General features: G+C 53.2%; 1 protein-coding gene across 1 annotated transcript in view; it reads left to right on the plus strand.

Annotated features, from left to right (window-relative positions):
* LOC147645325 (uncharacterized) overlaps positions 1-24,489 on the plus strand; it is a 141,538-nt gene extending 117,049 nt beyond the window's left edge. Inside the window, exons 3-6 of the mRNA XM_086874836.1 lie at positions 16,232-17,651; positions 18,858-19,011; positions 22,340-22,418; positions 22,605-24,489. Of these exons, the coding sequence (XP_086730962.1) occupies positions 22,367-22,418; positions 22,605-23,611 (1,059 nt within the window). The 5' untranslated portion in view covers positions 16,232-17,651; positions 18,858-19,011; positions 22,340-22,366 and the 3' untranslated portion in view covers positions 23,612-24,489. The remainder of the gene's footprint in view (positions 1-16,231; positions 17,652-18,857; positions 19,012-22,339; positions 22,419-22,604) is intronic.
* Positions 24,490-25,336: the final 847 nt, after the last annotated feature.

The raw sequence follows: 25,336 nt of genomic DNA on the forward strand, positions 1-25,336 counted from the left end.
GGCAAGCTCTGATCTCTGCCCAGGTGAGCAGGGACAGGAGCCGAGGGAACGGCTGGAGCTGGGCCAGGGCAGGGCTGGGCTGGAGATGAGCAAAAGCTTCTTCCCCCCCAGGGGGCTGGGGCAGTGCCCAGGCTCCCCAGGGAATGGGCACGGCCCCGAGGCTGCCGCAGCTCCAGGAGCCTTTGGCCAGCGCTGCCAGGGATGCACAGGCTGCGATTGTTGGGGTGTCTGTGCAGGGCCGGGGGCTGCACTCCATGATCCCAATGGGTCCCAGATGCCAGCTCAGCCCCTTGTGCAACTCTCACCCTTTGGCTCAGCCTTTGTGTCCCCTGGAGGCGCTGGCAGAGCTGATGGGGTGGGGCAGGAGCGGGGCAGCCCCAGCGTTCCCCTGGCAGTGACAGCACAGCCGGGCCAGCAGCCCCAGAGTTCCCCTGGCAGTGCCAGCACAGCCGGGCCAGCAGCCCCAGCGTTCCCCTGGCAGTGACAGCACAGCCGGGCCAGCAGCCCCAGCGTTCCCCTGGCAGTGCCAGCACAGCCGGGCCAGCAGCCCCAGCGTTCCCCTGGCAGTGACAGCACAGCCGGGCCAGCAGCCCCAGCGTTCCCCTGGCAGTGACAGCACAGCCGGGCCAGCAGCCCCAGCGTTCCCCTGGCAGTGCCAGCACAGCCGGGCCAGCAGCCCCAGCGTTCCCCTGGCAGTGCCAGCACAGCCGGGCCAGCAGCCCCAGCGTTCCCTCCCTGGAGACGCTCCAAGGGAAGCGGCCAGAGCCGCGTCCAGTCAGCGGAACTGAGCGGCCACTGAGCACCCCCGGCCTGGGCTGCTGTGGATTCCTCTGCACACAGCTCGGGGAAGGTGCCCTTGGCCACCCCCACAGTGCCACAGACAAGTGTCACACACAGTTACAGAGCTCTGCACACAGCTGACAGCAGGATTCAATTAAAAAAAAAATAAAATTAAAACCACCAAAGAAACAAGATAAAGGGGACTCCTCCCAGCAGATCCTTTCCACCCTTCAGTTGAGACACCTTCATGCACACAAGACCTGGGGCTGTAAAAAACGAGGCTTCATAGGCACATTTGCAGGAAAAACGGGTTTAGGACAGGCTATCAGCAGAACTGTTCTCAGCTGGGTGAAAAAGGCCCCTTTGGCAGCTGCAGAGCCATTGAAAATGCAGATCCTCAGGCCATGGGAGAGAAAAGGGCTCTGGATTCCCCTTTCCTGACACTCAAACCCTGCTCCCAGGCTGCTCCCCACACAGGATTCTACTGGAGGACTGTGGAAAGCTGAGAGTTGGCTCTGGCTTCTTCATGTTCCATGTCCTAAAGCTGCCTGGGAGAAGAAATTTAGGGTCAGCTCCACTGGCACAATCCCTCCTGGCCCAGGGCACAGCCCCAGGAAGGTCTTTGCTCCTCCCTTGGCCCTCCCTGAGGAGGCTGGCAGGGCTCGCAGGTTTATGGCATTTGTCCTTGCTGCCCCTCACATCCCACTGCCCCACAAAGAGCCCCGAGCCACCCGTGAGGGACAGGCCCTGCTGGGCCAGGCCTGGGCTCAGGGCTTGGCCTTTCTGCTTCCTCCAACCCAGCCAGGCCTGGCTCAGCATTGCAGTTCCTGTGCTGTGCCCCAAGCTCGCTCGGGCCCTGCTGGAAAGGGACCTGAGGTACCTCCATCCCCTCGGGCAGTGCATGGGAGAAAACAACAAACTTCTCAGGAGGATGGGAACAAACTTTCAGCTGCAAACTTTAGAGAGTGAGGTACTCGGGAAATCATAAAGCTGCATGCAATTAGAGGAAATCACTTTACTAAGCACAGACTGAGCCAACTCGCCCAACCCATCCAACTTCAAGCTATCCAGATTTTGAAAACTGAAGTCAGGAGAAGCGAGAGAGGGACAGAGATCCACAGTCAGCCTTGGATCCAGCGCCATCTCAGCTGCTGTGAGCTCCAGGGCCGTGGCACATGTCAGTGTCACACCCGTGTCACAACCTCACCTGCTCTGCTCCCTCTCCCAGCTGGGGTTTTTGGGGTGCCAGGGGCTTGGCAGCCACTTTGGGGCTGGAGCAGAGGCTGCAGTGGCTGGGCTGGGGCAGTGACCGCCCCACACAGGCAGAACTTGCTCTGCCCCCAAACACACCCTGGAGATGTCTGGGGCCATTCATCATTTCTCTGCTCTCCAGCGCTGAGGCAACGCACTCTGGCTACAGCTCTGAGCTTGAGCCCATGGCAACCAGCCCTGGCAATGGGGCTCCATGGAGCTGCTCTCAGGAACACCCCAAGAGCTGGGGAGTGCCCCAAAACCTCCTTAGAAATGTGAGATACCTTAAAATCTCATTGGAAATATCCAAATATCCAAAACTCACTAACGGGTTTCCCCTCCATTCATCATCCCCAAACTTTGGCTGTCTCATTCCAGACCCCACCCCACCTCCCCAATCCCAACCTCAACCCATCCCATCCCTGCTGGACATCAAGACCCCCTTCCCAAGCCCAATTTCCCACATTTCACACCTCCCAAACTCCATCCCACCCATCCTGCCCCACCCAATGCCCATCTCACCCCTCCTGATCTGCATCCCACTTCACCCAATCCCCTTCCAACCCCATTCCACCTGATGCCTTCAGAAGGCTGGCCTAGAACAGAGGCTGGACAGAGTTAAGAATGAAGTTTATTAAAAGACCTTAAAGGATACACCTTGGGCAGTACCATAACCTGTATGTACTTGTAGCCAGGGCTACACCCAGGATGGACCAAAAATGGTCACAAAAATGAACAACTGATCCACAAGGTCTCACATTTTTAGAAGTTTAGGTCCATCTGCATATTTGGGTTCATTGTCCAGTTACAGCTTCAGATGATGAAGTCCCATCCTTCCTGTTTTCTCTCTTCAGTCCACCCTTGTTTATGCTTTTGGGCTTGGAACTTGTAACGACTGTCCTTGGTATCAAGCTAGAAAAGGAATTGTTTTGTCTACCTGTTGTAGTTTAAGGCCTGGCGATCTGAAGATTTCGGGATGTAACGGAAAGTTAGCAAAAACCCCTCTCTGTTAGGATAGTAAAACCTTCTGTAATTAGCAAATAGCACTCAAGTGTAACGTAAGCAGATGGGAGTAACACAATGACCCTAGGTTATAAAAGGTCAAATTCTCCTGCAATAAACGCCATTGCTTTGCCATCCATCACATTGATGTCTTGTGGGTAGATTGGCCGGGTGGCCATGGGGGGAGGCCACGGTGCTGGCTCCTGAATTGGGGTGTTTGCCTTGCTTGGAAAACCTACACTACCTACTCTGTGAAGAGAGCTCAGTGACACCTAATGTGAAGTTCAAAACTACAAACCTAGGCAGTGCAGAACATGAAAGATATGAAAGCTAAAATTTAAGGCAACACACCCTGAGGGGCTGTGGAATCCAGTCATTTTGGGTGGGATTGAGTAGATTTCAGTGGGACTGAGCGGTTTTGAGGTGACAGATCGAACCCTCTCGTCTCCTTGAGTGCCAAGAAATGGAGACAACTCCACCAAATAACCCCACAACCCCTGAATATTCCCAAGTATCTCCCAGATTCCCTTGAAGCACCAGTAAATGTGAGGTTTTAGATGCCTTTGATGAATTTGTAGACATTTATTCCAATTTTGTCTGTTTTAAAGAGATGAAGATGAATCAAAAGATAGAACCAAATCAAAATGACCACCAGCCCAGTGTGTTGCCAACACAGATCACTGGGAACGTGGGTCATCAGAGCTCTGCCCAACGTGGGTCCTCTGATGGGGATGGAGCTGGGGCAGTGCACAAAGCTCTTCCTGCACTTGGGGCACTCACAGGGCTTCCCTTACCGGTGCCTCTGTTGGTGCTGGGTCAAGTGAGAGCTCTGGGTAAAGCTCTTCCCACACTGGGGACACTCGTAGGGCCTCTCCCCAGTGTGGATCTTCTGGTGGATGGTCAGCTGGGACCTCCGGCTGAAGCCCTTCCCACATTCCTCACACTCATAGGGCCTCTCCCCAGTGTGGATGCGCTGGTGGGTGATGAGGTTGGAGTTGTGCTTGAAGCCCTCCCCACAGACAGGGCAGCGGAAGGGCCTCTCATCCGTGTGAATCCGCTGGTGCAGGAGGAGATGGGAGCTGGTCTGAAACCTCTTCCCACACTCGGGACACTCGTAGGGCCTCTCCCCTGTGTGGATGCGTTGGTGGATGATGAGGTGGGAGCTGAAGCTGAAGCCCTTCCCACATTCCCCATACTCGTAGGCCCATTCCCCAGTGTGGATCATCTGATGCTGGATCAGGCTGTTGCTCTGTCTGAAGCTCTTCCCACACTCCAAGCACTTGTAGCGCTTCTCCCCATCCTGAAGCTGCTCATGGACCACCAGCTCAGAGCCCTGGCTGGATCTCCGGCCGCCTTCCCGGCACAGGGTGGGTCTTTCCTCTTCAGAGCACCCTGGGATGGGTTTGGAGCCTCTCCTCCTGTGGGATCTCTGGGGATTTTCCTCCCTGTTGGATTCCTGTGCTGTGGAGCTGCTCAAAACAGCCTCTTCCTCGAGGTTCTGCCGTGGGGATTTGTCCTCCCTGGTCTCCATCCTCAGCTCCTGGTCTGGGGGAGGAAGGACAAGGAGAGGATGGGATTTGCCTCCGTGCCAGAGGGAAGGGGAAGGAGATCCCCTCAGTGCGTCCCCGGCAGGACGGCGTCGGCAGCGGGGTTGTCCTGCAGCCGGGGGCCAGGCTGGGCTGGGAGATGGAGCAGGAGAGAGGGGGAAACGGGCACTGACTTCCTCCTCACCTGCCTGGGTGTCCTGGGGCATCTTCCTCTTCCTTGCAGCCACCTTCTCCATCCAGCCAAGGTCTGGGATTAGGAAATCCTGTTTTAGGAGAAAACAAAGAATGAGCACGTTGAGTTTGAAAGTCCCTCTGTCCAAGTCCCTCTCCAGAAGTCACCGGGAATCTGGGGTGTCTTGATTTAAAAGGAAAGGTGTTTTACTAAGGAAAGGAGAAGCCTCCATTGAAATTGATAAAAATGTAAGCAACAGCCCCTTCCAAATTATTATGATCTTGATTTCAAAGTGATCCCAGATAAAAATATAGGAATAACAGTTCTTTACTAAAGAAATTAAAATGAAAATGCAGCAGTACAATAGAAAAAAACCACAAAAAAACCAGCACTCTGAGAGAGTCAGAATACAACCTGATACCCTGTTGGTCAGGGTGCTGGTAACAGTCCAATTAAATGGTGGCTGCAGTCCTCCTGGAGTGACGGATGTGGTTCTGTTGAGGCAGTGATCCCATAGAAGATTGTAGCTTACCTCTGAAGTTCCGGTGCTGTAGATGGGTCTGGTCTCTCCTCTGGGAATCCAGTGGAGAAAGACTGCCTGTGGTGCTTTGATGCTCTGATTATATCCAGTCAGGAATGCTTGGCTCCTCCCCCTGGCTGGAGCATCTCACAATGGGATGATGTCATTTTATCAGTCCTGCAGTGAGACTCAATGGCCCATTAACAGAAGATATCTCCCTGGAGGAAGGATGGGTGGTGGAAGAGATAAAGAACATTGCCCCACCTGGTTTTAACAGCTGGCCCATTAACAGAAGACATCCCCCAGTATGAGGGATGGCTGATGAAAGAGATAAAGAAAACTGCTCCTCTAGTTTTTAACAGATGTTGACAGAATACATGCTTTTGGTTGAATCTTGCATTGCAACCCAAGACATGGGGTACATAAAAATTTTACACCACCAAAATGTGGCCCTGAAAATGCCTCCCAGGAGTTCTAGTTCCATCTCTGGTCTCTCCCTTTTGGTGTTCAGGCTTTCACCCCTGTCCCAGCTGCTGGGGGTCACACTAGTACTGTGGGTCCCCTGTCCACTCGGTCCTTGACCTCTTCTGGCTGCTGGGAGTGCCAGGAATTTGAAAACTTCCTCCCATTTCCATCTCCCCACTTAGGGATGCTGGAAGTTTTTGGGGTCCCAGGGTCCCTGCTCCCCTTATTCCCTTCTTGGGGGTGCAGGGGGTCCAAGGAGACCCCCCTGCCCCTCTCTATGCAATTGAGGGTCCCATGAATCATGGCGCTCCTCCTCTCTGGGCTCCCCACTTTGGGGTCCTGGGGGACACAGGGCTCTGCTCCTCCAGGCTGCCTCTGCCAGCAGCTGCCACTGGGAACCCCAAATGTCCCCCCAAAGGGCATTTTCTTTTCAGCTTTGGTGTTCTTCATTCTCCAATCATCGCCCCCAAAAACCCAACCCAGGGACCCCCCCAGGATATCTGGGCCGAGCTCCCCCTCCCTGGTAACCTGTGGGATAGGGGGGTGTTTATCCCACGGATGGGGGGGCTGTGAATTCAGGAAGTGAATCCCAGCTTGACTGGGATATGCTGGACCTGAGGTCATACTGGGATAACAAGCACCTAACTGGGATTACTAGGAGTGTCTGGGAATGGCTATGGACATGCTGAGGGCAGCTGGCATATACTGGGAGTGTCTGTGACCATACTGGGGACGACTGGGAACACACTGGGAACAATGGGAACCATGCTGGGGACAACTGGGAGCAACTGGGAGTGACAGGGTCTGTACTGGCGGCAGCTGGGAATGACTGCAACCTTGCTGGGAGCAGCTGGGATCATCTGGGAAGCGACTGAGACTATACTAGGGGCAACTGGGTGCAACTGGAATCACGCTGGGAGGAACAGGGAGCAACTGGAACCATCCTGAGGGTAACTGGCATCCTACTGGGATCACAGTGGGAGCAGCTGGGCCATGCTGGGCAAGACTGGGACCATACTGGCAGCAACTGGAACTGCACTCAGGGTGACTGAGAGTGGCTGGGAGCAACTGGGATCAGGCTGGAAGCACCTGAGGAGTGACTAGGAGCAACTGGGATAGACTGGGAGAGACTGAAGCCACAGTGCAGGTAAATGGGAGCAACTGGAACCACACTGGATAATCCTGGGAGCAGCTGTGCCCATGCTGGGGTCATACTGGGATCCTACTGGAACTAGCTGGGATCATACTGGGGGTGACTGCAAAGGTGCTGGCTGGGACTGGAACCATGCTGGAGGTGACTGGGAACAACTGGGCCCATCCTGGGAATGACAGGGAGTCACTCTGGCCATGACTGGAATCATGCTGGGAGGATCTGGGTGTGATTGGAACCATACTAGGCGTGACTGGGTGTAACAGCAAATACTGGAAGTGACTGAGATTGTAGTGGGAGTGACTGGGAGTCACTGGGATGCTTGGTTCCTCCCCCTGGCTGGAGCATCTCACAATGGGATGGTGTCATTTTATCAGTCCTGCAGTGAGACTCAATGGCCCATTAACAGAAGATATCCCCTTGGAGGAAGGATGGGTGGTGGAAGAGATAAAGAACACTGCCCCACCTGGTTTTAACAGCTGGCCCATTAACAGAAGATATCCCCCAGTTATGAGGGATGGGTCATGGAGGAGATAATGAAAACTGCTCCACTAGTTTTTAACAGATGGTGATAGAATACATACTTTTGGTTACATCTTGCATTGCAACCCAGGACATGGGGTCCATAAAAATTGTACACCACCAAAAATTGGCCCTGAAAATGCTTTCCAGAAGTTTTCCATTTCTGTTCTCTCCCTTTTGGTGTTCAGGCTTTCACCCCTGTCCCAGCTGCTGGGGGTCACGCTTGTACTGGGGGTCACACTTCTACTCGGTCCCTGACCTCTTCTGGCTGCTGGGAGTGCCAGGAATTTGAAAAGTTCTTCCCATTTCAATCTCCCCACTTAGGGATGCAGGAAGGTTTTGGGGTCCCAGGGTCCCTGCTCCCCTTATTCCCTTCTTGGGCATGCAGGGGGACCAAGGAGTCCCCCCTGCCCCTCTCTATGCAATTGAGGGTTCCTCGAATCATGGCACTCCCCCTCTCTGGGCTCCCCACTTTGGGGTCCTGGGGGACACAGGGCTCTGCTCCTCCAGGCTGCCTCTGCCAGCAGCTGCCACTGGGAACCCCAAATGTCCCCCCAAAGGGCATTTTCTTTTCAGCTTTGGTTTTCTTCATTCTCCAATCATCACCCCCAAAAACCCAACCCAGGAAGCCCCCAGGATATCTGGGCCGAGCTCCCCCTCCCTGGTAACCTGTGGGATAGGGGGGTGTTGATCCCATGGATGGGGGGGCTGTGAATTCAGGAAGTGAATCCCAGCTTGACTGGGATATGCTGGACCTGAGATCATACTGGGATAACAAGCACCTAACTGGGATTACTAGGAGTGTCTGGGAATGGCTATGGACATGCTGAGGGCAGCTGGGATATACTGGGCGTGTCTGTGACCATACTGGGGACAACTGGGAGCAACTGGGAGTGACAGGGTCTGCACTGGGGGCAGCTGGGAATGACTGCAACCTTGCTGGGAGTAGCTGGGATCATCTGGGGAGCAACTGGGACTGTACTAGGGGCAACTGGGTGCAACTGGAATCACACTGGGAGGAACAGGGAGCAACTGGAACCATCCTGAGGGTAACTGGCATCCTACTGGGATCACAGTGGGAGCAGCTGGGCCATGCTGGGCAAGACTGGGACCATACTGGCAGCAACTGGGACTGCACTCAGGGTGACTGAGAGTGGCTGGGAGCAACTGGGATCAGGCTGGAAGCACCTGAGGAGTGACTAGGAGGAACTGGGATAGACTGGGAGAGACTGAAGCCACAGTGCAGGTAAATGGGTACAACTGGAACCATGCTGGATAATCCTGGAAGCAGCTGTGCCCATGCTGGGTCATACTGGGATCCTACTGGAACTAGCTGGGATCATAATGGGAGTGATAGGAAAGGTGCCACCTCATGCTGGAGGTGACTGGGAGCAATTGGGCCCATCCTGGAAGTGCCAGGGAGTCACTCTGGCCATGACTGGAATCATACTTGGAGTATCTGGGAGTGACTGGAACCATACTGGGGGTGGCTGGTACAACAGCTCATACTGGGATTGACTGAGATTGTAGTGGGAGTGACTGGGATCATTCTGGAAGTGTCTTTCTGTAGATCTTCTGTCTTTCTGGTCTCTTTTTATTCTCCTTCTTATCCTACGTACCTGGAATATTTTTGGATATCTTAATGTTACCCAAAATCTTAAGTGTTAACACTTTTTAGGTTAAATGAGCTAACGTTGCAATGTTAATGCTTTGGTAAGAGTTTTATGTTCAGTTGGATGTTGTATTAAACCCTTTGCCAAAGTTCCTTGATCGTCTATATTTTGCCAGTAGAATTTTGTGTCATTTTGACCTCTTAGCTCAGTTGGTCAGAGCATGGTGCCAGCATCACCGAGGTTGTGGGTTCAATCCTTGTGGGGCCATTATCTTAAGAGCTGGACTTGATGGTCCTTGTGGGTCCCGTCCTACCAAGAATATTCTTTGCATCTGTCCATGTTGAGAAGATCTAGTTGGTGTTTCTCCTGTGCACCATCTTCAATCACAGGAACCTTTGGTTACCACCAGCACTGAAGTGTTCTGGGGTGTTACAGCCCTGCAGGCTCACAGTGGCCTCTTGTTTCCATAAGGACCCACAGTGTCCCACTGGTCCCTTGGTTCCATGGGCCCAAGAGTGTCACAACGATCCCCTTGGTTCCACAACTTCCCATGGTGTCACACTGGCCCCTTGGTTCCATAAGGATCTGAGTGTCACACAGGTTTATGGCATTTGTCCTTCCTGCCCCTCACATCCCACTGCCCCACAGAGAGCCCCGAGCCACCCGTGAGGGACAGGCCCTGCTGGGCCAGGCCTGGGCTCAGGGCTTGGCCTTTCTGCTTCCTCCAACCCAGCCAGGGCTGGCTCAGCATTGCAGTTCCCTGCTCAGAGCCTTTGGCTCCCGGCAATCCTGGCCTCCAGGATCTGCTCTCACCAGTCCCTGGTGAGCCTTTGGCAGTCCCTGCCCTCAGTGGGGCTGATTGAAGCTCCAAGGGACTTGGAGTTTTGCTTCTGACACCTTGAGCAGCTTCTTCAGCCTGAAGGAAGGACAAAGGAGGATCAGGGAAAGGAGAAGGAAGCACGAGGTCAAGCACTCCCTGAATTCACAGCCCCCCCCCACCTATGGGATCATCACCCCCCATCCCACAAGTGACCGGGGAGGGGGAACTTGGCCCAGATATCCTAGGGGGGTCCTTCTTGGGTTGTGCTTTTTGGGGGGGGATGTTTGGAGAATGAAGAACCCCAAAGATGAGTGGAAAATGCCCCTTGGAGGGATACTGGGGGGTCCCAGCATCCCTAAGTGGGGAGATGGAAACAGGGGGAACTTTTTTGATTCCTGGCACTCCCAGCAGCCTGAAGAGCTCAAGGACCGAGCAGACAGGGGACCCAAAGTACAAGTATGACCCCCGGCAGCTGGGACAGGGAGGAACCCCTAAACACCAAAGGAGTGAGACCAGAGATGAGGAACTCCTGGAAGGCATTTTCAGGGCTGAATCTTGGGGTTTGGGGGGTTCATATGGACTCCATGTCCTGGGTTGCAATGCAAGATGTAACCAAAAGTATGTATTCTATCACCATTTGTTAAAACCTGGTAGAGCAATTTTCATTATCTTCTCCATGACCCATCCCTCATAACTGGGGGATATCTTCTGTTAATGGGCCAGCAGTTAAAACCAGGTGGGGCAGTGTTCTTTATCTCTTCCACCACCCATCCTTCCTCCAGGGGGATATCTTCTGTTAATGGGCCATTGAGTCTCACTGCAGGACAGATAAAATGACATCATCCCATTGTGAGATGCTCCAGCCAGGGGGAGGAGCCAAGCATTCCTGCATGGATATAATCTTATAATCAGAACACCACAGGCAGTCTTTCTCCACTGGATTCCCAGAGGAGAGACCAGACCCATCTACAGCACCGGAACTTCAGAGGTAAGCTACAATATTCTACAGGATCATTGCTTCAAGAGAACCACATCAGTCACTCCAGGAGGACTGCAGCCACCATTTAATCAGACTGCTACCAACACCCTGACCAACGGGGTGTAAGGTTGTATTCTGACTCTGTTGGTGGGTTGTCTATTTGTTGTTGGGTTTTTTTTGTACTGCTGAATTTTCATTTTCCTTTCTTTAGACAAAAAAATATTGTTCCTATTCCCAGATCATTACCTGAGAGCACTTTGATTTCAAGATTATAATAATTCGGAGGGGATGGGATGTTTACATTTTTATCAATTTAAATGGAGGTTTCTGCTTTCCTTAGCAAACACCTTTCCTTTCAAACCAAGGCACCGCAGATGCCCCAATGACTTCTAAATATGGACTTGGTAAGAAGTACCATCAGAGTCCATGTGCTCATTCCTTGTTTTCTCCTAAACCAGGATTTTCCAATCCCAAACTTTGGCCAGATGGAGAAGGAGGCTGTGAGGAAGAGGAAGATGCCCCCGGACACCCAAGCAGGTGAGGAGGAAGTCAGTGCCCCTTTCCCCCTCTCTCCTGCTCCATCTCCCAGCCCAGCCTGGCCCCCGGCTGCAGGACAACCCCGCTGCCGACGCCGTCCTGCCGGGGATGCACTGGGGGGATCTCCTTCCCCTTCCCTCTGGCACGGAGGCAAATCCCATCCTCTCCTTGTCCTTCCTCCCCCAGACCAGGAGCTGAGGATGGAGACCAGGGAGGACAAATCCCCACAGCAGAACCTGGTGGAAGAGGCTGATTTGAGCAGCTCCATGGCTCAGGAATCCAACGGGGAGGAAAAGCTCCAGAGATCCCGCAGGAGGAGGGGCTCCAAAGCCAGCCCAGGGTGCTCTGAGGAGGAAAGACCCACCCTGTGCCGGGAAGGCGGCCGGAGATCCAGCCGGGGCTCTGAGCTGGTGGTCCATGAGCAGCTTCAGGATGGGGAGAAGCGCTACAAGTGCTTGGAGTGTGGGAAGAGCTTCAGACAGAGCAACAGCCTGATCCGCCACCAGATGATCCACACTGGGGAATGGGCCTACGAGTGTGGGGAATGTGGGAAGGGCTTCAGCTGCAGCTCCCAACTCGTCCGTCACCAGCGCATCCACACTGGGGAGAGGCCCTATGAGTGTCCTGAGTGTGGGAAGAGGTTTCACAGCAGCTCCAATCTCCTCCTGCACCAGCGGATTCACACGGATGAGAGGCCCTTCCGCTGCCCTGACTGCAGGGAGGGCTTCAAGCAAAACTCCCACCTCATCAGGCACCGGCGCATCCACACTGGGGAGAGGCCCTACAAGTGTGCACAGTGTGGGAAGAGCTTCACCCAGAGCTCTCAGTTGACCAGACACCAACAGAAGCACCAGTAAGGGAAGCCCTGCGAGTGGTCCAAATGCAGGAAGAGCTTCGTGCGCTGCTCCAGCTTCATCCCGCATTGGAAGACTGACATTGGGAAGAGACGTGGTGATCCATGTTCCCTGTGATCCATGCTGGGAAGACACCTGTACCTTTTCCTGCCCATGGCAATGACATGATGTGGGATTGAAGAACATGAGAGTCTGACCATGTCCCTGTCATTATATTCCATCCCATCTCAGGTCATTGCCAGGGGCAGGAAAAAGACTCCCTCTCTCTCACCAGAGTAGAAGGGTGTCCTTTCCTGGCAGGAGGAAATGCATGTCCAGGAAGAAACAGTCGGTGGTGGTTTAGTTTTCCCTGTGAATGGTTTGTCTTATCCTTTCTGTTACCAAAATTGTTTCTGTTCCTGTTTTTGCCTTATCTCATTGCTGTTCTGAATAAATTGTTCTTATCCCACCCTGGGATCTTTGCCTTTTGTGCTTTCCATGGGAGGTGGGAGGGAAGCGAGCGGCAGCGTGGTTTCAGCAGGAGCAGGAAATTGGGGAATGCCATTCCTGAAGCCCAGCCCATGGAAACCGAGCATCCCAGCTGGTGCCAGGCCTGGTTGCCATGGCAGCAGCCTTGGGAGCGGGTCCCTGGTTGGGGGCTGTGGGAACCTCTTCCCTCTGGTGCCCAGGGCCAGGAGTGGAGGGAGCGGCTGGAGCTGAGGCGGGCAGGTTTAGGCTGGATGTGAGGAAAAGGTTTTTCCCGCGAGGCTGCTGGGGCACTGAACAGGCTCCCCAGGGAAGGCTCCCAGCTCCAGGGCTGGCTGAGCTCCAGCAGCGTTTGGCCAGCGCTGCCAGGCCCAGGCTGGCATTGTTGGGGTGTCCTGTGCAGGGCCAGCAGTTGGACTGGAGGATCCCCATGGCTCCCTCCCAACTCAGCCAATTCTGTGGCTCTGGGATCCCATGAGCCTGGGGATGGGACTGCAAATGGTTGCCATGGCAACGGTCTCTGGCTCCAGGCCTGAGCTGGTGTCCATGGCAACCACCCCTGGCATGGGGTCTCCATGGAGCTGCCAAGGGACTGACCATAGCAACAGGGGCTGTGATGGTTGTCATGGAAGCAGCATAGCAACAGGGGGCTGGTTATGGTTGCTATGAAAACAGACCATAATAATGGGGCAGATGTTGCCATGGGAACAGACCACAGCAGGGAGACAGCTCTGGTCAGGAGCAGCTCCTGAGCACAGCCCAGCAGGGCTGGGGCCCTGCCTGGGCAGCTCAGGGACACAGAGAGCAGGCCCAGACAGAGCTGCCAGGGGCTCAGCACTGGCAGGGGCTGTGGGATGTGCCAGAGGGGGCTGTGTCCCAGCAGCACCTCTGTGGCTGTGTCCTGGAGCCCCAGAGCAGCTGTGATGTCAGAAAGGGGCTGTGTGACAGCTCCGAGTGGGTTGTGTGAGGTCACAGATGGGGCTGTGACATCCCAGAGTTTGTTGTGTGAGGTCACTGAGCAGCTACGGCATCATAGAGGGGACTGTGTGACATCACATAGATGGCTGTGACATCATGGCATGGCTGTATGACATCATAGTGCCATGTGTGACATTGGCAGGCAGCAAAGAGCGGCGCCAATGGCGGGGCCGGAGGCGGCTCTGGGGGCGGGGCTGGGGCTGTGGGCGGGGCCGCAGCGGAGCAGCGCGATGGCTCCAGCGCTGGGGCCGGGGGCGCTCCCGGGGGGCGGCGAGAGGTGAGGGGGACCCCCGGCACCGGGACTCTTTGATCGACCATTCCGGAGCGCTGAGGGGCCCCCAAACCCCCATTCCTGGCCGCCGCCATTCCACCGAACCCCCATTCCCGGCCGTGGGTCCCACCCTGCACCCCCTTATCCGGCACCAGGAACGCCTGCACCCCTTTCCCGGCCATCCCGCCTCTCGCAGCCCCCAGAGCCCCCTTCTCCTTCACCCATTTAACCCCCGGACCCCTATTCCTGCCTCTCCCAGCACCGAGCCCCTCCTTTCCTCAGCGCTCAGGACACCCGGGACCCCTATTCCCAGCCATCCCGGCTTTCCCTGCCCTGTCCTGGCAATGGGGACAGCGGGGACCCTTGGAGCTCCCTTTCCTGGGTACAGGAACGCCCTGAACTCCAGCCATGCCACATCTAGCCAGCCCTAGCCTCCCCTCTTGTCACTCCTGGCATCCCCAAATGCCCTTCCCAGCTCTCCCCGTTCCCCCTTTCCTTCAGCCGTGACCCCCCCGATCCCGAATCTCCAAATGTCCCCCCAGTTCTCCTCTCCCTGCGTTCCCTGCACGCGGCGCTGTCGGAGCCCGGCCCGGGCTTCCCGCAGTCCATGTCCATGGGGTCCCTGGCTGGGATCCCCTTCCAGCGCCGCCGCAGCGAGCGGGGCCGGGCGGAGCCGAGCCAGGATCTTGGGATAGCCAGGGCTGGGATATTGGGATAGCCAGGGCTGGGATATTGGGATAGCCAGGGCTGGGATATTGGGATAGCCAGAGCTGGGATATTGGGATAGCCAGAGCTGGGATATTGGGATAGCCAGGGCTGGGATATTGGGATAGCCAGGGCTGGGATATTGGGATAGCCAGAGCTGGGATATTGGGATAGCCAGGGCTGGGATCTTGGGATAGCCAGGGCTGGGATATTGGGATAGCCAGAGCTGGGATATTGGGATAGCCAGGGCTGGATATTGGGATAGCCAGGGCCGGGATATTGGGATAGCCAGGGCCGGGATATTGGGATAGCCAGGGCTGGGATATTGGAATAGCCAGAGCTGGGATATTGGGATAGCCAGGGCTGGGATCTTGGGATAGCCAGAGCTGGGATATTGGGATAGCCAGGGCTGGGATATTGGGATAGCCAGGGTTGGGATATTGGGATAGCCAGAGCTGGGATCTTGGGATAGCCAGAGCTGGGATACTGGGATAGCCAGGGCTGGGATCTTGGGATAGCCAGGGCTGGGATATTGGGATAGCCAGGGCCGGGATATTGGGATAGCCAGGGCTGGGATATTGGGATAGCCAGGGCTGGGATATTGGGATAGCCAGAGCTGGGATCTTGGGATAGCCAGAGCTGGGATATTGGGATAGCCAGGGCTGGGATCTTGGGATAGCCAGGGCTGGGATATTGGGATAGCCAGGGCTGGGATATTGGGATAGCCAGGGCCGGGATATTGGGATAGCCAGAGCTGGGATATTGGGATAGCCAGGGCCGGGATATTGGGATAGCCAGGGCCGGCACAAGGAGCGGCACCGGCACGGGGCCAGCGGGGAGCTGCAGATGCTGCAGCAGCGGCACAGCCAGAGCGGGGCTGAGCGGGGGGAGCCGGGGCTGGGGGATCTGTGGGGCTGCGATGGCAACTGTGGCACCGCCATGGGGATCCCTGAGATCCAGGCTGAGGGATTAACAAATTCCCTGGCTCACAGCTGCAGGGAATGTCTCCGGAAATATGTCAGATATGGGCGGGAGGCGCTGGAGTGTAAAGGTGGGGAGGGCAGAATTCCCATGGGAATATGGGAATGGAAATGTGGGATTTAGGAGGGCAAATTTTGGGAACGTGGGAATTCCCATGGAAATTCCATGGATGGATCTCAGACATCCCATTCCCGTGAGATCTCCATGGATGGATCCCACTGCTGTCCCATTCCCATGGGAATTATGTAGACGAATCTCACTGCCATGCTATTCCCATGGAATTCCATGGGCAGATCTCCCCATCCCACTGCCATGGGAGCTCCAATCCAGTTCCCCCAGAAGCCCATCCTGGGGATCGCCCTGTTCTTTGCCCTCCCCACCACCCACAAGACTCCTGGGCGTTCCCCCATGACCCACCCAGCCCCCCCAAACTCTTCCTGGGTCCCGCCTCATCCCCCCACACCGGGAATTCCTGGAAGTCCCCCCGTGTCCCCTCCCCCAGGACTTTGGGGGTCCCACCCGACCTGTCCGTGCACCCCCAGATTTCTTCCACAGCCCCCCTGTGATGGTGGAGGGTGGGGGCCGAGTGCTGGTGCCCCCCTGCCTGCAGCAGATCCAGCGGTGAGGGCAGTTCGGGGGGTCCCTCAGCATTTGGGGTCCCTGGGATTTGGGGTGACCCCCGGGCCCCCCAGGATCTCCCTGAACACGCTGACGCTGCACGTGCGCAGTGAGAAGGTTCAAACCCGGCACGGGGTCCCCAGCACTGCCACCCACATTGCCCAGGTACCCCCAAACCTGCCGAGAACCCCCAAAGACCCCGGGACACCCCAACCTCCCCTGATCGCAAACACAGCCCTGGATGCTCCAAAAACTCCCTAAAACCGCAAAACCCCATACAGACATTGAGAAGGTTCATACCTGTCATGGGGTCCCCATGTCCATCACCAGCAGGTTCCCCAAAACAACCTTGAGATCCCAAATTCCACCCCCGGGATCGCCCAAATTCCCTCATCAGGACCCCTGTGAACCCCCTTGAGAACCCCCCAAAAACCACCATGGCCCCAAAAACACCCAGAACTTCTGAAAACCCCCAGGAACCCCTCATGAAGGTTTATACCGAGCACGGGATCCCCATGGACACCATCGGCATCACCCAGGTACCCCCAAACCCCTCCCGGGACCCCCAACCCCTCCCGGGCTCCACTGCCGGAACCAACGGGAGCGGTGTTGCCCTTTTAAGAGGAGTTACAGTGGGACCCGACAACACCGGGGGCCCTTAAAGCGGCCATGGTAGAGAGAACCCCCAAAATTCATCCTGGGGGACAAAACATCCCCTACAGGGGATTGGGGTGGGGGCACCCCTAAAAATGTCACTTAAAGCCGTCATGATCCCCCTCAAAAGGGGCTTGTGGGGCTGCGGCCGCACAAACACCATAAAATGGGGAGGAAAAAACACCCCTGTAGTGGTGGGATCCCCCCAAAAAACCTGAAAAGGAGAAAAACTCCTCTTGAGAGGGGCCTGAAGACCCTGGAAGGCCCTGGAAGAGGGACAAGATCCCCTCCTGTGCTGGGGCCTCCCCGAGCCGGGAACTCTCCCGTTCCTGCACTCGGGGGAGCCCCGAACGACGGCGGCTCCTGGGCTGAGCCCCCTCAGCCGGGGCTGCGGGGGGAACTGGGGGGGCTGGGACGGGGCTTGGGGCTCCTGGGGTGAACTGGGGGACCCTCAGTGCTCCCACCTCCCCCTGTTCCCCTGTCCCGCCCCGTTCCCATTGTTCCCCCAAAGCTCCGCTGCCCCCAGCTCGGTTTGGGGGGGACCCAGCCCTTTCCCATCGTGTCCCGGCCCGGCCCCGCTCACCCGAGGGCTCCGAACCACGCACAGGGACAGAGGAGGGACAGAGGAGGAGGAAGAGGAGGGACAGAGGAGGAGGAAGAGGAGGAGCAGGAGGAGGAAGAGCTGGAGCAGGCAGAGGAGGCTCCACCTGCGCTCCCCGCTCTCTGCATCTGCAGCTCCTTCGGGACCATCGCCCCCCATCCCGCAGGTGCCCGGGGAGGGGGAGCTCGCCCCAAATACCCCGGGGCTCCCTGGCTTTGGGGTTTTTGGGGGGGATGTTTGGGGATGGCAGGGCTCCAGAGCCGAGCCGCAGATGCCCCTCGGGGGGACCCCGGGGGTCCCCGGGAGGTGTTTTTGGGGGGTCCCGGTGGCGGTGGCGGCAGAGCCCCGGCAAAGGGGCCGGGGGGATGCGGGTCCGGCATGGCCGGGAAAGGGGTTCGGGGCTCCCGGTGCCGGCAGTGGCTGCTCCCAGCATTGCCCAGTTGCTCCCCACGTGTGGCTCCAGTTTCCTCTGCGCCCCACGATAATCCAAATCACTCCCAGTCATTCCTTATTAGAGTACAATTTGTCTCCATTTTATCCCATTTTTCCACATTTTTATCCAATTTTTCCCCATTTTTATCCTATTTCTTTCCCATTTTTGCTCTATTTTTTCTAATTTTTATCTCATTTTCATATAATTTTCCCCTATTTTAATCCTATTTCTTATTTTTCCCTAATTTTTTCCCCATTTTTTTTCTTTTCCTCTCAATTTTCCCCTTTTTTATCTCATTTGTCCTCATTTTTTCCCATTTTTTTTTTCCTATTTTTCCTCCATTTTTACTCAAATCTTCCCCCATGTTTTCCTATTTTTCCCATTTTTTCCATTTTTAATCTATTATTTCCCCATTTTATGCTATTTTTGCTCCATTTTCTCCCAGTTTTTTCCCCATTTTTACTCCTATTTTCCCCGATTTCTTCCAATTTTCCCCCACTTTTGCCTCATCTTTACCTTTTTTTTCCTATTTTTGTCCCAGTTTTCCCCATTTCCCCCCTCTCCCATTTTTATCCTGGTTTTATCTTACTTTTCCACAATTTTATCCCAATTTTCTTCCATTCCTTTCTCCCATTTTTCCCATTTTTTCCCCCCATTTTGGCTCAATTTCTCCCCATTTTCCTACATTTTTACTGACATTTTTCTCACTTTTCCCCTATATTTTTGTAGTTTTCCCTAACTTTTCCCCATTCTTCCTCCATTTTTATCCTATTTTTCCCCATTTCCCCCTATCTTCCCCATTTAATTATCCCAAAAATTGAAATTTGGGGTAAAAAAAATAGAAGTTTTGGTGGGAAAAAGGTGCTTCGGTGGCAAAATTCCATGAATTTAAATCACAGCTTTCCCATGATTTTTCCATGATTTTTCCATGATTTCCAGCCAGAAGGAGGTGTGGGATTCATCCCAATGTTCTGGAAGCTGGAAGAGGACCAAGCCATCAGTCTTCCAAAAAACCTGGAGCAGCTCATCCGCAATTCCACCTCTCCCCAGTCCCTGGATTCTCAGGTCTGGAAATTATTCTACGATCTCCCAGGTAGGCAATTCCTAAAATTCCATGGAAAAATGGGATAGGGGGATTTAATCCTGGTTTTTTCCTGATTTTTCCTATTTTTTTCCCATTTTTTATCCCCATTTTATCCTGATTCTTCCAGATTATTTTCCTCTTTCTTTTCCTCATTTTGTCCCAGATTTTTCCAGTTTTTTTCCCAATATTTTTTCCAATTTTTTCATTCTTTTTTTCCCCCATTTTTTTCAGTTTTTTACTAGTTTTTTCCTAATTTTCCCCTGCTTTTTTTCTGATTTTTTCCCTCCTTTTTCTCCCAAATTTTCCCATTTTTTTCCAGTTTTTTATCAAATTTTCCTGATTTTCCCCGATATTTCTCTCTTCTTTTCCCAAATTTTTTTATCTTTTCCCCAAGTTTTTCTCAAATTTTTCCCTGATTTTTCTGGTTTTTCCCATTTTTTCACTGATTTTTCCCAATTTTTTCCCTGATTTTCCCCCAATTTTTTCAATTTTTTTCTGATTTTTTTCAGGTTTTATTCCCTTTTTCTTTTCCTGATTTTTCTCTCATTTTTCACATTTTTTTTCCTGATTTTTCCCTCTGATCTGTCCCAATATTTCCCCATTTTTTCCAAATTTTTCCTAAATTATGCTTGTTCATTTCCTAAATATTTCCTGGCTTTTTCCCAATTTTTTTAACATTTTCCCAGGTTTTGTCCCCCAGGTTTTTTTCCTCATTTTTCCCTTGATTTTTTTTTCTCTGATTTTTCCCAATTTTTTCCACCATTTCTTTTCCTGATTTCCCCCCATTTTTCCCTGATTTTTCCCTGTATTTCCTAATTTTTTTACTGATTTTTCCTGTTTTTTTCCCAGGTTTCTTTTTTCTCTCTTTTCTTGATTTTACCCATTTTTTCCCAATTCTTTTCCAATTTTTTTCCCGATTTATCCTTTTTCCTTTCCCAATTTTTTCTGGCTTTCCCCATTTTCTTCCTGAAATTTTTCATTATTTTTTTCTGATTTTTTACAGATTTTTTTAATCCTTTTCCTGTTTTTTTTTCCCTGATATTCCCCTGATCTTTCTTTTTTTTCACTTTTTTTTTTTCTGATTTTTTTGCAAGCTTTCTCAAACATTTTTGTTTTTTCCTTGATTTTTCAATTTTTTTTCCGAATTTTTTCTTGATTTCGCCTGATTTTTCCCAGGGTCTTTTTGGCTTTCTTTTCCTGATATTTCCCTGATTTTTCCCATTTTTTCACTTTTTTTTTTCCATGCCTTTCCTATTTTTTCCTGATTTTTCTATCTTCCTTTCCCATTTTTTTTCTAGCTTTTTCCCAATTTCTTCTCAAATTTCCCTGAGTTTTCCCTGATTTTTTCCGAATTTTTTTCCCATTATTTTTCTACTATTTTTAGATTTTATGCCTCTTTATTTTCCTGGTTTTTCCAAGTTCTTTCCCAGTTTTTCTCCTGATTTTCTCAGGTTTTTTTCCAATTCTTCCTGATTTTTCCTTCTTTTCCTATTTTGTCCTGATTTTTTTCCCCATTTTTCCTGATTTTTTTCAAGATTTTTTCCACTTTCTTTTCCTGATTTTTTCCCCAATTTTTCCCATTTCTTCCTTGACTTTTCTCTTTTTTTCCCAAATTTTTCCTGATTTTCCCTTTTTTTTTTTTTTATTTCATCCTGGTTTTTTCTATTTTTTTCCCCTGATTTTTCCCTTCTATTTTCCTTTTATTGATCCTGCTTTTTTTCCCATTTTTTCCCCAATTTTCCAGTTTCCTTTACACTCTCAGTATCATCCCAGTAACTCCCAGTCTGATCCCAGTCACTCCCAGTCTGATCTCAGTCACTCCCAGTATGAGGCCAGTGGCCCCCAGTTGCTCCCTGGCAGTGCCAGTGTGACCCCAGTAGCCTCCAGTGTGATCCCTGGGACTCCCTGTCTCTCCCAGTATATCCCAGTCAGCCCCAGCACGCTCCCAGTCATTCCCAGCTCTTCCCAGTTGCTCTCAGCATGATCCCAGTTGTTCCCAGCCACTCCCAGTCAATCCCAGTATGATTCCAGTCACCCTCAGTGGGATCCCAGTCTCAGCCAGCAGGGACCCAGCTGCTCCCACTGTGATCCCAGTATGATCCCAGTTGAGTGTGATCCCAGAATAGTTGCAATTCTTCCCAGTTGCTACCAGTGTGATCCCAGTTGTCCCTGGAATAGTCCCAGTCCATCTCAGCATGGTCCCACTCACTCCCAGTTGCCTCCAGTGTCGTTCCAGCTGTTCCCAGTTGCTCCCAGCCACTCCCAGTCACTCTGAGTGCAGTCCCAGTTGCTGCCAGTATGGTCCCAGTCTTGCCCAGCATGGCCCAGCTGCTTCCACTGTGATCCCAGTTAGATCCCAGTTGCCCTCAGCGTGGTTCCAGTTGCTCCCTGTTTCTCCCAGTGTGATCCCAGTTGCACCCAGTAGCTCCAAGTATAGTCCCATCCCCTCCCAGCATGGTCCCAGTCACGCCCAGTTGCTTTCAGTTGTCCCCAGCATGGTTCCCGTTGTTCCCAGTGTGTTTCCAGTATATCCCAGTTGCTCTCAGCATGTCCATAGCCATTCCCAGACACTCCCAGTAACCCCAGTCAGGTGCTTGTTATCCCAGTATTATCTCAGTCACACCCAGTATATCCCAGTCCAGCATTCCCCAAATTCACAGTCCCCCACCCATGGGATCATCACCCCCCCATCCCAGCAATGACCAGGGAGGGGGAGCTCGGCCCAGATATCCTGGGGGGTCCCTGGGTTGGGTTTTTGGGGAGAATGTTCAGCGAATGAAGAACTCCAAAGCTGAGCAGAAAATGCCACTTGGGGGGTCCTGGTGGCAGCTGCTGGCAGAGGCAGCCTGGAGGAGCAGAGCCCTGTGTCCCCCAGGACCCCCAGAGAAGGGGAGCGCCGCAATTCACAAGACCCTCAACAGCCTGGAGAGGGGTCAGGGGGGTCTCCATGGACCACCTGCACCCCCAAGAAGAGAATAAGGGGAGAAGGGACCCTGGGACCCCAAAAACCTCCAACATCCCTAAATGTTGAGACAAAAATGAGAGGAACTTTTTGGATTCCTGGCACTCTCAGAAGCAAGGGGAGGGCAGGGACCGAGTAGATGGGGGACCCACAGTACAAGCGTGACCCCCAGCAGCTGGAACAGGGGGGAACCCATGAACAGCAAAGGGGAGAGACCAGAGATGGGGAACTCCTGGGAGGCATTTTCAGGACTGAATCTTGGTGTTTAGGAGGTTTATATGGGCACAAGGTGCCCTGTGACTTCTAGAGAGGGCCTTGGGCAGGAGGAACCCCCTATTCCAATGTGCTCATGAATTGTATTTTTCCCCAAACCAGGATTTCCCATTCCCAAACCTTGGCCGGATGGAGGAGGAGGCTGTGAGGAAGAGGAAGACGTCCCAGGACACCCAGGCAGGTGAGGAGGAAGTCACTGCCCCTTTCCCCCTCTCTCCTGCTCCATCTCCCAGCCCAGCCTGGCCCCCGGCTGCAGGACAACCCCGCTGCCGACGCCGTCCTGCCGGGGACGCACTGGGGGGATCTCCTTCCCCTTCCCTCTGGCACGGAGGCAAATCCCATCCTCTCCTTGTCCTTCCTCCCCCAGACAAGGAGCTGAGGATGGAGACCAGAGAGGACAAATCCCCACGGCAGGACCTCGTGGAAGAGGCCGTTTTGAGCAGCTCCACAATGCAGGAATCCAACGGGGAGGAAAAGCCCCAGAGATCCTGCAGGAGGAGGGGCTCCAAACCCATCCCAGGGTGCTCTGAGGAGGAAAGACCCACCCTGTGCCGGGAAGGCGGCCAGAGATCCAGCCAGGGCTCTGAGCTGGTGGTCCATGAGCAGCTTCAGGATGGGGAGAAGCGCTACAAGTGCTTGGAGTGTGGGAAGAGCTTCAGCCACAGCAACAGCCTGATCCACCACCAGATGATCCACACTGGGGAATGGGCCTATGAGTGTGGGGAATGTGGGAAGGGCTTCAGCTTCAACTCTCAACTCATCATCCACCAGCGCATCCACACTGGGGAGAGGCCCTATGAGTGTCCCGAGTGTGGGAAGAGGTTTCACAGCAGCTCCAATCTCCTCAGGCACCAGCAGATTCACACAGATGAGAAGCCCTTCCGCTGCCCTGACTGTGGGGAGGGCTTCAAGCAAAACTCCCACCTCATCAGGCACCGGCGCATCCACACTGGGGAGAGGCCCTATGAGTGTGGGGAATGTGGGAAGAGCTTCAGCCACAGCTCCAGCCTGACCATCCACCAGAGGACTCACACTGGGGAACGTCCCTATGAGTGTGAGGAATGTGGGATGACCTACAGCTGGAGGTCCAAACTGACCATCCACCAGATGATCCACACTGGGGAGAGGCCCTATGAGTGTCTCCAGTGTGGGAAGAGGTTTCAGACCAGCTCCAGCCTCCTCGAGCACCAGCTGATTCACACAGATGAGAGGCCCTTCCGCTGCCATGACTGCAGGAAGGGCTTCAAGCACAACTCCACCCTCATCAGGCACCGGCGTATCCACACTGGGGAGAGGCCCTATGAGTGTCCCCAGTGTGGGAAGAGCTTCAGCCACAGCTCTAACTTGACCAGACACCAACGGAGGCACCGGTAAGGGAAGCCCTGCGAGTGCCCCAAGTGCAGGAAGGTGTCCATGCGCTGCTCCAGCTCCATCCCCCATCAGAGGACCCACGTTGGGCAGAGCCTGATGACCCACGTTCCCAGTGATCTGTGTTGGGAAGACACTGAGCTGGTGGTCATTTTGATTTGGCCCCAATTTTCTTTTGATTCATCTTCATCTATTTAAAACAGACAAAATTGGGGTAAAAGTCTACAGATTCATCAAAGGCATCTAAAACATCTCTTTTACTAGTGCTTGAAGGGAATCTGGTATTCAGGGAGGTAATGGGGAGGGTTTTGGGGGTATTTGGTATATTTGTCTTCATCTCTTGGCACGCAAGGAGATGAGCAAATTCTATCTGTCACCTCAAAACTACTCAGTGCCATTGAAATCTACTCAATCCCACCCAAAATTGCTGGATTCCACTGTCCTGCAGGGTGTGTTGCCTTAAGTTTTAGCTTTCATATTTTTCAAATTCTGCACTGCCTGAGTTTGTAGCTTTGAACTTCCTATTAAGTGTTAGTTAGCTCTCTTCACAGAGTAGGTAGACAAAACAATTCCTTTACTAGCTTGATACCAAGGACAGTCATTATAAGTTCCATGTCGAAAAGTATGAACAAGTGTGGACTGAAGAGAGAAAACAGGAAGGATGGGACTTCATCATCTGAAGCTCTAATTGGACCATGAACCGAAATACAGAGATGGACCTAAACTTCTAAAAATATGCGACCTTGTGATCAGTTGTCCATTTGTGTGACATTTGTTTTTGGTCCATCTTGGGTGTAGCCCTGGCCAGGCTCTTGTTGTATCTTGTTGGCCAGGCACAAGTTGTATCCTTTAAGGCCTTTTAATAAACTTTATACTTAACTCTGTCCAGCCTCTGTTCTAGGTCAGCCTTCTAAAGGCATCAGGTGGAATGGGGTTGGAAGGGGATTGGGCAAAATGGGATGCAAATCAGGAGGGCTGAGATGGGTATTGGGTGAGATGGAGTTTGGGAGGTGTGAAATGAGGGAAATTGGTCTTGGGAAGGGGGTCTTGATGTCCAGCAGAGATGGGATGGGATGGGTTGGGGTTGGGATTTGGGATGTGGGGTTATAAGAGACGGCCCGAAGATTCCCTCATCTGTCTCACAACCGTCTCAAGGACAGAGACTGAGACCCTGAATATCACAAGGGACTTGGTTTGGGGGTTTGGGCCTAGCTGAGATGGATGTTTGCTCAGTGATTGTTTGCAGGAGGTTGCACGGTACACTGCTCTCGTTCCTGCTGGTGAGCAGAGGCTTGGTAACCTGCACAACAGGTTTTCCACGACTCATGGCTCTCATTCCTGCTGGTGAGCAGAGGCTTGTGCGTGGTACCCGGTGCAATGGGTTTTCCACAACACCTTGTCCCTGTTCCTGCTGGTGAGCAAAGACTTGCAAGACATGGATCGCTCTGTACCCTACACCTGCTCCCTGCACAATGGAATTTCATCACAATGATCATCAATCTCCTCTGGTTTTGGCCCTGCGCCCCTCGCTTTGCAAAAGACTATAAAATTATACCCCAAACTCACCTTCCTTTGAGATCTCCCCAACGGACAGAAGACTCTGCGTCGTTGGATGGCTGAGTGGACTTCGACGTTGGTAGCTATAATCCCCTTACTCTCTTTTCCTTATGCCTTGCTTTCTCTTCTCTTTCCCTCTATCGCATATTAGTGCTGATGAGCACTCAATAAACT

The sequence above is a fragment of the Cyanistes caeruleus genome, unplaced genomic scaffold (genome assembly GCF_971803275.1).
Source record: "Cyanistes caeruleus unplaced genomic scaffold, bCyaCae1.hap1.1 HAP1_SUPER_30, whole genome shotgun sequence".
Taxonomy (NCBI): Eukaryota; Metazoa; Chordata; class Aves; order Passeriformes; family Paridae; genus Cyanistes; species Cyanistes caeruleus.